The sequence below is a fragment of the Denticeps clupeoides genome, chromosome 5, assembly GCF_900700375.1.
Source record: "Denticeps clupeoides chromosome 5, fDenClu1.1, whole genome shotgun sequence".
NCBI lineage: Eukaryota > Metazoa > Chordata > Actinopteri > Clupeiformes > Denticipitidae > Denticeps > Denticeps clupeoides.
The window spans coordinates 9,867,026-9,879,428 of record NC_041711.1 but is presented as its reverse complement, the minus strand read 5'-3'; the positions used below and the strand labels follow the sequence as shown (position 1 = coordinate 9,879,428).

General features: G+C 44.3%; 1 protein-coding gene across 2 annotated transcripts in view; it reads right to left on the bottom strand.

Annotated features, from left to right (window-relative positions):
* Positions 1–11,193, bottom strand: part of gpc6a (glypican 6a) — a 114,725-nt gene extending 103,532 nt beyond the window's left edge. Inside the window, exon 1 of one of the 2 annotated variants that reach the window (XM_028980484.1) lies at positions 10,743–11,193. In XM_028980484.1, coding sequence (XP_028836317.1) covers positions 10,743–10,896 — 154 coding nt within the window. In that variant the 5' untranslated portion in view covers positions 10,897–11,193. The remainder of the gene's footprint in view (positions 1–10,742) is intronic. The other variant, XM_028980485.1, reaches the window with a different exon arrangement.
* Positions 11,194–12,403: the final 1,210 nt, after the last annotated feature.

The following is a 12,403-nucleotide window of genomic DNA, read 5'->3' as shown; positions in this document are numbered from 1 at the left end:
GCAAGCACAGCACAGGGTGCACACAGTAAAATATCTCCTTTGCACCCTTAGTGAGCAGAGGGCAGTCATGACAGGCACCCGGGGAGCAGTGCGTGGGGACGGTACCTTGCTCAAGGGGACCTTCAGTTCCGAGTCCACTTATATTTACAGCATTTATCAAACGCCCTTTACTTTACTTTACTTTACTTTACTTTATTTGGCAGACGCTTTTATCCAAAGCGACTTACAATGGGAAGACACCAGCAATTCTCGTTCGATTTCTATAGAATATCAAGTATACAAACTAAGAGCCCTGATAAGGCTTAGACTTGTCATTGAAGAACATGCTCGGAGAGTGTTGGGTGCTAGACTAAGAAAAATTATAATGTATTTATACATTTTGTATTTGTTTGTTAAATTTTTAGTCTCCTTTCGTTTGCCCTTATCCAGAGCGACTTACAATCAGTAATTACTGGGACAGTCCCCCTGGAGCAACTTAGGGTTAAGTGTCTTGCTCAGGGACACAATGGTAGTAAGTGGGATTTGAACCTGGTTCTTCTGGTTCATAGGCGAGTGTGGTACCCACTAGGTTACTACCACCCACTTCCTTACCTGCTAGGCCACCACTTCCACACAGACATTAAATTGCAGTGTTAATGCATATTTTTAATTCACTTCCATAATTCAGGCTCAGGGGGCACCAGCCCTGCATGTCTTAGACCTTCCACTACACTTGACTCAGCTCAATAGCTGGGTCATAGCAAGCAGAGAGGTTGAATCATTTGTACTAAATGAGGATAAAGTCCAAAAAAGTGCCCTCTGGGTCCAGGCTTATGTCAGCTCAAAATGAATGCATTGCTTTCAGTGCTGATGTCAAACACTTTGTTGTACTTTATGGTCCCTTATGGCCAGGATTTGACAGGCAGTGTTGGCCTAGCGGGTAAGGATCCGACCCGTAATCAGCAGGTTGCCAGTTCGAATCCCCGAACCGCAGAGGTGCCATTGAGTAAAGCACCCACCCCACACACTGCTCCCCGGGCGCCTGTCATGGCTGCCCACTGCTCACCAAGGTTGATGTTATTTCACAATAACAATCACTTCACTTTTACTTTTGACAGTTTTCAGTCCAACCGTTGCTTAATTAGGAGCCGGTTAAAGTCAACAAACTAATAATGCAGAGGGCAGGTTGAAAGCACAGAAAGGTAAGAATTAAACTATTCAGCCAAGAGGAGGGGAGGACTGGGAACGTACTCAACGTACATGTCAAACTGTTACATCCCATGGTGATGTGTTGTCTGTGTTCTCTGTCTCGTTTGTGTTTTCCTTTTTGTAACTCCTCCGATACCTGACGCCGAGTTGCACTCCTGTCGGAATGAGGCTGTTAAAGATGGCGTGGGTCTGCTGAGAGGAAGAAAGGGGGAGAAAGGGGGGAAATACGCCAGACAGCTGCCCTGTTCACAGTAGTCGTCTACCTTGCACTTCCTCGTAGCCAGACTGCGTTGTTGTCTTTGTGTCAAGGCTTGAATTGTGCTTTTTTTGATTTATTAAATGAAATGGTTCAAACGTTTCATGGCGTTTCAATCCCACTTTCCTGACCTAGACCAGGACATAATAAAAAACTGAGAGCTGCCAGACGACTGACCCCTTTGGGCCAAAGATCAAACTTTACATGTGATTTGATTATGAGTGCAACTTTTTATGTCAATCTAACAATCTAACATGTATAAGTCTTAAGGTTTTCAGTGAAAGAGAAATTCACGCAGTTCAGAGGTTGGTAGAATCAAGGTTGAATCATTAGACAAATGGAGAGGACAAAGTGAGGCAACAGCAACCCACTGCCATATAAAAAAAATAATGTCCAGAATCGTGACAATCGTCACAATGGTCTGCTTTTTGACTGAGCAATTTTGACTTGTTTAAATTGATCAAGGCTCAATCCTGATCAAATTAAGCCCAAATTTAGTCACCTAAATAATGATATTTGAGGTGTCAATGTGATGAGTGTTCCACGCCTACCCCTGATGTTAATGATTATTTTCTGCTTCAACAGCGCTATTGTTTAAATATTAGTGCAAGACCCAGTCCATTAACGAAAAACGGGAAGCTCCATTATCCTGCTTTTTTCACAGAACCACCTCTCTCCCAGGGGCTTTGCCGATGTAATGGCATGTGAATTCTCCATCTAAGCCAAAGTCTGATACATTTTTATGTGATTCATGGACAACGATGCATAAAGTGCACCCCATTTCATTAGAAATTGCTGACAATTGCCATTTACACTCACAACAAATGGGGAGGGACGTAAATAAATGGTTGCATACAGCACAGCATGCAATGTTCTCTTGATAGGTCAATATTCAGGGGGACAGATTAACGATTCACACACGAATGTCAAGTGTGAATAAGCAATACACAAGCGTTGAAAGCCATCCCCCTCCACTTAATGACTTTTGAGTTCCAGAACTATTAGTCTGGTGAACTTCTGCCACATACAAATTTGGGAAAATGTATGCCAAATCAACAATGAAGAACTGTCCATGCCTGAAACAGTGGACAGTGGTGGCCTACCGGGTGAGGAAGCGGACACGTAACCATCAAGGTGCCACTGACGTACCATTGAGCAAGGAGCCCCTTATTTGATCATTTTTTTATTAGTTGTCACATGTAATACACCAAGGCACAGCACCCAGTGCACACAGTGAAATTTGGTCTCTGCATTTAACCCAGTGGGCAGCCATGAAAGGCTCCCGGGGGACGGTACTTCGAGAAGAAGGAATTTTTAGTCTCCTTTCGTTTGCCGATCTGAGAGAGCGTGTAGGAGTGTATCTAGGTAGTAGTGTGTTGATGTAGGAGGGCGCAGTTCCATTTACAGCCCTGTAGGCAAGCATCAAGGATTTGAACTCAATGCGAGCAGCTACCGGGAGCCAGTGGAGGGAGGTAAGAAGAGGTGTAACATGGGTGTATTTTGGCTGATTGAAGATGAGGCGGGCTGCCATATTTTGGACCATCTGGAGTGGTTTTATGGTGACTGCAGAGGCTCCAGCCAGGAGAGAGTTACAGTAGTCGAGTTTGGAGATGACCATTGCCTGGACGAGGAGCTGCGTAGCCTGTTGTGAGAGAAAAGGCCGAATCTTGCGAATGTTGTAGAGAGTGAACCTGCAGGATCTGGAGATCGCAGCAACATGATGGTTCAAACTCAGTTTGTTATCTATCCAAACCCCCCGGCAACCTTCCGATTTGGTGTCACCTCATTTGCTTTGCTTGGACTATTCTCCTGGCTATGAGGCCCATCCTGTTACGCACAGATGCACGAACCTGCAGAAGGAAGAGTGAGGATTCTCATTCCAGCTAGACAACTACACGACCAAACAATTAGCTCGGAACAGCTAATGAACGGCAATCCACACCGGCTGACAAAGTGGCGGTGAACGCTTTCAGATGTTTCCGTGACACTCCCTCTGGCGTTTTATTTGTTTTGGTTAAGGAGTGCACTGATTACGTCCCTTTGGGTGCTACTGACAACAGAATTCATCAGCCCTGCAATGATTTGTGTACACAAACAACAATAAAAAGAGTCTCACGAGTGAGCTCAGTGCACACTGCTCACATCTCGGCGCCATTTGAAGGTTTGAGGTTCCTGCTCGCTTTGCGCATTTCTGTCTGTCTTTTGGATCTTGAAACTTCAACACAGACGTCCCAGTAGGACACAACAAAGTGTTCTTACATATGGCTGGTTCTTACATACTGCCTTCAGAACTCTGGTAACATCAGACACCCACATCTCAGATGAAAATCACGTCGTGGCTTCCAGCACACAATGCAAACCTGATTTCATTTGCTCCTTGCTTGACGTCCTTTATTGTATGATTACATATGTTTAATAAACTTGAGTTTAACATTGCTTCAGCACTGCGGAAACCGCTGAATCAGACAATTTTTCCTACCAAATGTCATTTTATTTATGAGACGGGAAGCATTGAAATGATTAAATCCAAAAAAGAATCTTAAGTTATTGACAGCACAAATGATTGCTCCTTATACATTACCGAAATTTCCTTGTTTTCAGTTTGAAAAAATATTTAAAAATTAATAGGAATTTGCTGATGCACCAGATAGTCTGAATGAAGGCAGTCTCATTGCTTTTTTGTCAGTGCAACTGTTACTAAAGTCATTGCAAATGAGAACTCGATAGACTAATTGTGGCTGTTTTTATGCAGATATTCCTTTCATTAGTCATTTACAACGGCAGCAATGTCTGAACAATGTTTGCTTTAATAAATCTGATGTTCTCTTTCCATCACTTTGGATTAGGGCGTCTGATAAACTTCTCTTTGGATGCTTACCAAGGAGAAGGGCCAGAAGGTTCAGAAAAAGTCTTAGGGAGCTATGAAAAGAGATGAAAGTTAAGTTAAACGCAAAAAATAAATTATCTGTGCTCAAACTATTCTGGGGCCAGTCTTGATCTTTTTGCGTTCCTTTTTATAAATATATATTCCTTTTTTAGGGTCTCCCTCATCTGATGAATGTAGAACAAGGATCATTTCAAGTTCTGAGCCTTCAATGGCTTTAATCCCTACCATTTAAATTCTGATAGATTATACACTCATTCGGCACCCTACTCATATAAAAGAAAAAAAAAAACTCTTGCTCACCCTTTCCAACTCACACCCTTTCACTGGGGTTATTTTATTCCGAGGGGCGCCTGCTCCCACTCCCATCTCACTCCGTCTCCTGCCTCCAACCTTAATCCCTCGATTTACCGTTTAACTTATTCCTAGTTAGTTTATTTCTGAAGGACTGGGTGGAAGGAAATCCGTAATCCCTGTAGCATTACTGATGTGGCCTGGCAGCTGATTGAAAAGGGAATGTGAACTGCGGCATGTTTTTTTTCACCCCGCCGTCTGCATACCTTATATAGCATTAGGGAAACGCTGTTGGGGCCAAGCACACCGACTCGGCCCCCATGCGTGTACATTTCACACATGGGTGCTTACAGAAGTTTGACAGACTCTCTATGGCAGCACTCGGGCTTGCTTTAATCCACCATGATCGACTCAAAGTTCAGGCCTTTTCCAACACCTCCACAGGAAGGAGAAGGTTGGCTTGTAGCGCATGGCGATGAAAACTGAGGGGTCCTTTCGTGATCACCTTATTAAAAAAGCACGACAATCACATGTACATATGACGGCACAATCAAATGTGGCACAGTGAGAGCTCGCAGCTCAACGTTCGACGCGCATTCCAACTGCAAAACTCAAATCACACCCACGAGGAGCGAGAACAATGGTGCCACCACGCATGCATTATTCAAAAGACTCACACACACAGAATTATTTTATTCTTTTTTTTTTTTAAGGTATTATAATAACGAGGATCATTAAGTATGTGACGCAGCTTTTCATAATAATAGGACTGGCGATCGATTCAATCTAACGTGTAACAAATAATTCATTGTGAATTCATTGTGAGACCCAGGTTCAAATCCCACTTACTACCATTGTGTCCCTGAGCAAGACACTTAACCCTGAGTTGCTCCAGGGGGGACTGTCCCTCTAACTACTGATTGTAAGTCGCTCTGGATAAGGGCATCTGTTAAATGCTGTAAATGTAAATGTTAATGTAATCATGATTAATCTCAATAGTTCCTGTCCCCAAAGGCTGAGTCAGATGATGCGCCCAAACCGCACTCACATACGCACTATCCATAACTGTTAATTCCAGATCTGGATAATACATTCTGGAGCCAATCCCGGGACAGGGCGTGGCTCATGTTGTTCATCTCAATCTGGCCATGATGTTCTTCACGTGGATTTCCACAATGAAGAATATTATGAGATTTCTGTAGCCTCTAGAAAGCCTCAGAATTTTTTATTTCTTTTGACAGCATCATTTTCTGAAGAGAGTGTCTTATTTGAGAGAAGACAGCGTGGAGATATGAGCCTACTTATCACTGAAGTTGCCCTAAAATCCCTGTTCTATCACAGTCCAGTGTATCATGCAGTCATTCTGCCACCACAGTTGTAACACACAAGAATTCAGCTACAGAAAGAAAGAAAGAAAGAAAGAAAGTGTTTGGCCTTGTGCTTTCTTAATGATGCCTCCTGAGTAGATGCCCCACAAGCGGGAGTCTCGGTGGGAGCTCTCCATCTTAGCGCTACACACACTAGCCCTCCCACCAGCAGCGCTATTCAAAGCGCAACTCTCCAATCACTCCAGATCCCACAATGTCCAATTAACTCCTTCTGCGCCGCAGCAGCCACGGTGTTGAGAGGCAGGGGGCAGGCCGATTTCCAGACAACTTGCAGGGTCACGCTCGCGCAAAGCGTCCCACTTCCGGATTTGGCTAATGCCCACTTCCGCCCACACGTGGGGGGCTAGGAGAGATCTGTCGCCGGGCTGCGCCTCCACTCTGAGTGCGTATCAGTCATTGCCTCCGTCACTATGAGTGGAAAACTGAAATCTGTGACTGATCGCCAACACACACACACACACACAGACCTACTATTGCATTCACTGCATCCAGCAGCTCTAGGGCAAGAGAAGTAGGGGCTCGCTGGCATGTAATGAAGTGGCTGACAATTGCTTTTGCCGTGCAAGCCCTGCAGCCCACAGGCTGGTGAAGGACCCCATCTGAATGGGAACCACGCAGGCCTCCCATTAAAACCAGTCCAACACATTGCTTTGGTACCCCAAAAAGCAGCACTCTGCCAGATTTAGCACAAGAGGCTGCTGTCCCAACCCCGAGCTACGGATCCAGCCATTGTGCCCAAATAAAAATGCCTGAAAGTGACCCCTAGGCAGCCCATTAAATCCTTAACGACAAAATCAGCCACGGCTAAATATAGATTTCAGATGCCGTGTATGTGTGTGTGTGTATATATATATATATATATTTTATTATTTTTTTTTTATGTCTACACACCAATGACGTGTGAACCCAGCTCAACGCAACTGTGACCAAAAGGTGCAAATGTTCTGTTGCCATATACAGATAACAGCGCAACATCATTATGAGAAGCCAGCGCAACTTAGCGAGACCGTAGAACAGAAGACTGAAAACTGGAGCGTTTATAGCGTCTGTAAAAGGGTGGAACGCCGAACAATAATTTTTTTTTAAACCAGTAGAAAACTACGTTCTGCAAGTCTACGGATTCACACAAGCCCTGAAGAAGAGAAGGATGGAGAAGGAACCCGGGGATCTACCCCCCGACAACACCCATATGGTGCTGACAGCAACTATAAGCAGTATTGTGTGGCCTCTGAGGATGAGGAACATAATCAGCACCTCCATAACGCTGATAACACCAAAAAATGCGCTTTTACCTCTATTACCACTGTTTTTTTTTTTATTCTTCTAATGTATGCACTTCTTTTTGTATGTTAATAACCACTCCCAAGTGTAAAATCTTTAAAATGTATATATATTTATATATAGAGCACTCTACGTGTTCTTTATGGCTGGTGATATAAAGCACGACGTGGCCCGAACCCGCCTCGCCCACATTGCACTGATCTGGAGATGCATGCTGGGCACCTGACGAACTCGTGTTGCCATGGCTAATTAGCAATAATTGAGCACTTTCTCCAGCCACTCTCCCGGGGGCAGAAGCCAGTTGCCGCAGTTTTTTTTTTTTTTTTTTTTTTTTATGCAAAGATTATTTCAAGATGTTACAAAAAAAAATCCAATTACACGTGGAACAGAATTAGAATGAGGACCGTTGTCCCTACAGTGTCGCACAAAAGCTCTTAACAGTCAGGCTTGTTAGCACGCGGGGGGAGAGAAAGGGTCACGGTGCGGCACGAAGAATGCATTCATTTCATATTTTAGAAAAAGCTCTCACTCTCCACGCAACTGGCCTCGCTGCGCAGATGGTTCCCCAATCCGGATAAAACAGACAGGGTCTAACAGACTCATGGGATGTATAAATTACAGCACATTAAACTCGACATGGTGTTCGGAGTAAGGGACGAAGAGCCTTGCTTCTCGTCGATCTGTTGGAATGGGTCTGCATGCAGAGGAGACAAGTTTTCGCTCGTCTGTGCATAAGCACATCTCGCCGTGGCCCTTAGGTGCTATCCGATTTCTTAATATTCCTTTTAATGGGTGAAACGGGAAAAAACGGGAGCCAGATACAAATCCGATATGAATGCACACTGACCCGTCTTAACCCCTGCATCTTCACGTACAGCACCTACGCGTGCGGACAGCGTCCCGAACAGCTATACGCAGCTTTACTGTAACCAGGCTGACATAACCCTTCTGGAAAGGGAGCGACTTAACTTTCACCAGCATTTCAGTATATGTACGACCATACTTCCTTTAACCGGGGAAGCTTTACTGAGAAAATTCTTAAAAGCAATTGACATTGCAAAAATAACCTTTTGCCACTAGCACCTTTGTATTTTTTCGTGCAGAAACATCCAATTATTTTCAGATAATGTTACATTGTTAACAAAAAACACCTTTTTTTTTTATCCAGCCGCACTAATAAACACACATAAACACAAAAAAGGCCCAGTGTATGTCTGTGTTACTGTACAGTACACTGTGAATATATTCACACATAATTATACCTGAATATATTCACGTATAATTCATCACAAACACTTGCATTCACAAGTACTATGCAGATTTGTCGCGGGCAACGGTTGAAACAGCCGCACTTTTAAGCGGTTATGTATTTAGTTGGCAACATCGCTTCACCCAGAAATATTTCGATGAGAAAGAGAGTGGACAGACACGCAAGCTGAGAAACGGAGCGTCCGTCTGACCTTCAGACCATTCCGCTCAGCATAATTATTCCACGCCAGATGTAAAGTGAGGTGAAAAAGACCGGAGAACATCCCCTCTCCAATTAGAACGTTGCGTGACCTCCCCCCTTTGCCCTGATAATCCACACCCCTCGTTCAAAAGCAGAAGAGCGGAGCTCGGCCTGTTTGCAGAACCGTCAGGCCCGTAATGGACGCAAATGCCACTCGATACCTTCACGGTGGACAAATAGGTCCGGCAAGAGCAGGGCCGTGATCAAAGAGCCTCGCGTTGGCCTGACATTTAAGGGGCAAGATTTTCATTCCGCACCGTGATTACAAACCAGGAGGGGGGTGGGCGGCGGCACACGGGGCAGATTCTCTCGGCTGGACCTTGTGAGGCGCCCTGCAACCCCAAACACCCATCTACAATTTGATTACAATTATGAATCATATATGCATATATACTCTCAGTGTACTGCAATTTATTTAGTTATTTGTACGAGCCCATGATCCTAAGATTCTTTTATATGTGTGCGTGTCGCCCCCATATTGTACCCAATATTACAACATGAAAATATTGTATTACTGTATCCAGGGTTGCCATGTAACAGAAACTGAAAAATGACAGCATTTACAGTTTACTGTTTCCATTCATTTCTATTTTATTCAGAAATACGATAATACTTCTGGAATGTACAACAGTTTCGACTCATTAGGTACATTTACTTTGTGGTGCATCTGGAAAACAGAAGCTGAACGTCCCCTGAAGATTAACAACGTCTCACACACGGAAAGCTCCGCAGTCTTTTCACAGGCGTGTGTTTGCTTACTGGGGTAGTAGAGTTGGGCATTTGTGCTCGTTCAGAAGTTGATACTTAGCAAATAATTGCATTGGTGCAGAATCTTGTGATGCGTCGTTTTTCCGATGCTGTGCAGGACAGGGCCAATATCTGGCACAATCACTGGACCCACCGACACGAACGAGCCCCAGGACAGGAACTTCTTTCCGAATGTGTGGATTGAGGAGTTTCGGTAGCACCGAACTCGGTGAGGAACATCGCTCTCTGAAAACTGCCCCTGCTGCCCTATAAATTTCCAGCTCCTGTTACGCATTAATATGATTTCGCTCGGCCGGGCTATTTCTTTCACTCGAAATAGCTGTAGGTCAGGCTCCAAATTCGCCAGATTTTACCCCGAACGACTTTACAACACCAGCATGAAATTACATGCAATCATCTCTCCTCATGCTGCCGGAAATGATTTATTTTATTGCAATCGAATATTTTATAATGAAGAAGCAATCAGCTTCAAGATAAACGTTAAGATCGACCGTAAGATAACCTAGTAATCTATTCAGGTTTTCTTTCTCTTCTTCAGCTGAGGCAGCATGTAGGAGTCAGCCTCGGACCCTGCACACACGTCACGCTGGGATCTGCGACCAGGTACTAATCTGACTCCGAGCGTGATAGCAGCACGCCAGACGAGCGAGGCAAGAACCCCACATCCGAGATAAAGCTTGAGGAGTTTTCACCAGCCTTCCTTCCTTCCCTCCTTCCCTCCCCACTGTGTGATTAGAGCCCCCTACTGGTTCCATGGCAGGGGCACTGGGCACACTTTCCACAAGTGCCAGAGAGGCTGAAGCAACTGTGCCATCTCTTTTTTTATTTAAATGGCATCATAAAAAAAAAAAATTAAAAAAAAGTTCTGTTTGCAGATTAAGCAGAAATATTCATTTTCTTCTTTTGCACAAGCATGACAACAAGTAATAAAAAAAGACGAAAGAAAACTTTTTTTTATTATTATTCAATACGTCTGGATGCTTCCCAGACATTTAAGGTTCATAAAATGACCTTTTTTTGTAAATCACATATGATGAGTGCTGAAAATTTCACAGTCAGTTTTATCTATAGAGATTTTTGTTGTTACTTAATAATCAAAAATGTATCAAAAAGAAATTAAAGAAATAAAACGTGCTTAAGCCGAGCCACGTTCGGGACTTTTCTCCGGCTCACCTGAGATCTCCTGGTGGGGGACGCTGGCCAGGCTGAAGCCCTTGGCGGCGTACGCCTGCCGCACATCCCCGCAGCTCCGCGACCTGCCGTCGCCTCCGTGCGACAGGGACAGCAGCAGCGACAGGGCGCACAGGGCGAGCTGCAGTCTCGGCATTTCCCGGCGCGCTCCGCGGCGGCCGCCGCTCCCCGGCGCGGACCGACGGATGCTTATCACTCCCAGGTTGGAACCAACAAAAAAAAATGACGGGAAGACGAGGAGGAAAAGAGGGGGAGGAAAAAAATGAATTATTCTTTACTTTGCGTCCACGTCATGTCAGGTTCGGTAGTCCCGTCCAGATTCCGCGCTGTTCCCCCAACTTCTCTCCCGCTACACCCCACCTCTCTGCTTCTAACAGTCTGCGGAGGAAACTGGAAATCTTCTCTCTCTCTCTCTCTCTCTCTCTCTCCCTCTCTGTCTCTCTCTCTCTCTCTCACACACGCGCTCCGGGTCCGTAGACACCCAGACATCGAGCGGGAGCGCGCGGCAAGACGCGGAGTGGATTCCGAGCCGGAGTGGATCCCGACCCGGAGTGGATCCGCGTTTTACTGCTTCTGACTTTCCAAATGTCGTAATCGGACGAAGCCGAGTGCGGCGTGTCTTCATGCTGGCGAGTAGAAAGTTGTAAGAATTTAGCTTCATGTCAGGAACTGTTCGTCTTTTTAATGTTTATAAAAGGCTGTGCAGGTATTTTTATAGTTTACACAGGTATTAGTTCTAGTTAAAAAAAAATTATTTTGTAAATTCACGTGTAATATAAAATTTATATACAGTACAGGCCAAAGGTCTGGACGCACCCTCTCATTCATGACCATTTACATTGGTAGATTCTCCAGTACATAACTCCACGTGTTCTTTCATAGTCTTGATGCCTTCAGTGAGAATCTACCAATGTAAATGTAAAATACACACACACACACACACACACCAGTATATCAATAAATGATATATTGTTGTACTGACAATAAATCCCTCTTGAATCTTCAATCTTTTAAAGGCAGGGACATTCAAGATTTCAGATTTCAAGATTTTTATTTGTAATGTGCATAGTTACGGCATTCCATAAGTTCTGATAAAAAAAAAAAAACATTTAGATTATCTCAATATTAATACCTTACAAGGTAGCTTTTGAATTCTATACAACTGCATTCATTTCAATGATGAGTCCAAGGTTGTGAGTTTGTATGCTGGCGAGGACCTTGTCCTCTGCGAGTTTGCATGTGCTCTCCATGTTTGTTTGGGTTTTCTCTGGGTTCTTTGGTTTCCTCCCCCCTTCCAAAGGCATGTATTCAAGGTGGATTGGAAACTCTAAATTGACTGTAGGTGTGAGGGTGTAAGTGAATGGTGTCTGTGTCTCCGCCTTACACCCAGCGTCCCAATTGCAATGTACATCTTACAAGGATGTATTTCTTCACGCAAAAGAAAACTTGTCAAGCAGCTTGTCAAGTTTTTCGACTAGCTGAGGTCGATGGTTTTGAACTACAGCACTGTAGTTTTTGCTACAGCACTGGCGGTATGGAATGAGACTGCAGTGGTTATTCTTCCCCATTTCTTTCTGCTTTTCTGTTGCACTGTGTGGATCAAGAAAACTAATCTATCGGCTTTTCACTGTGAGAGTGAGTCC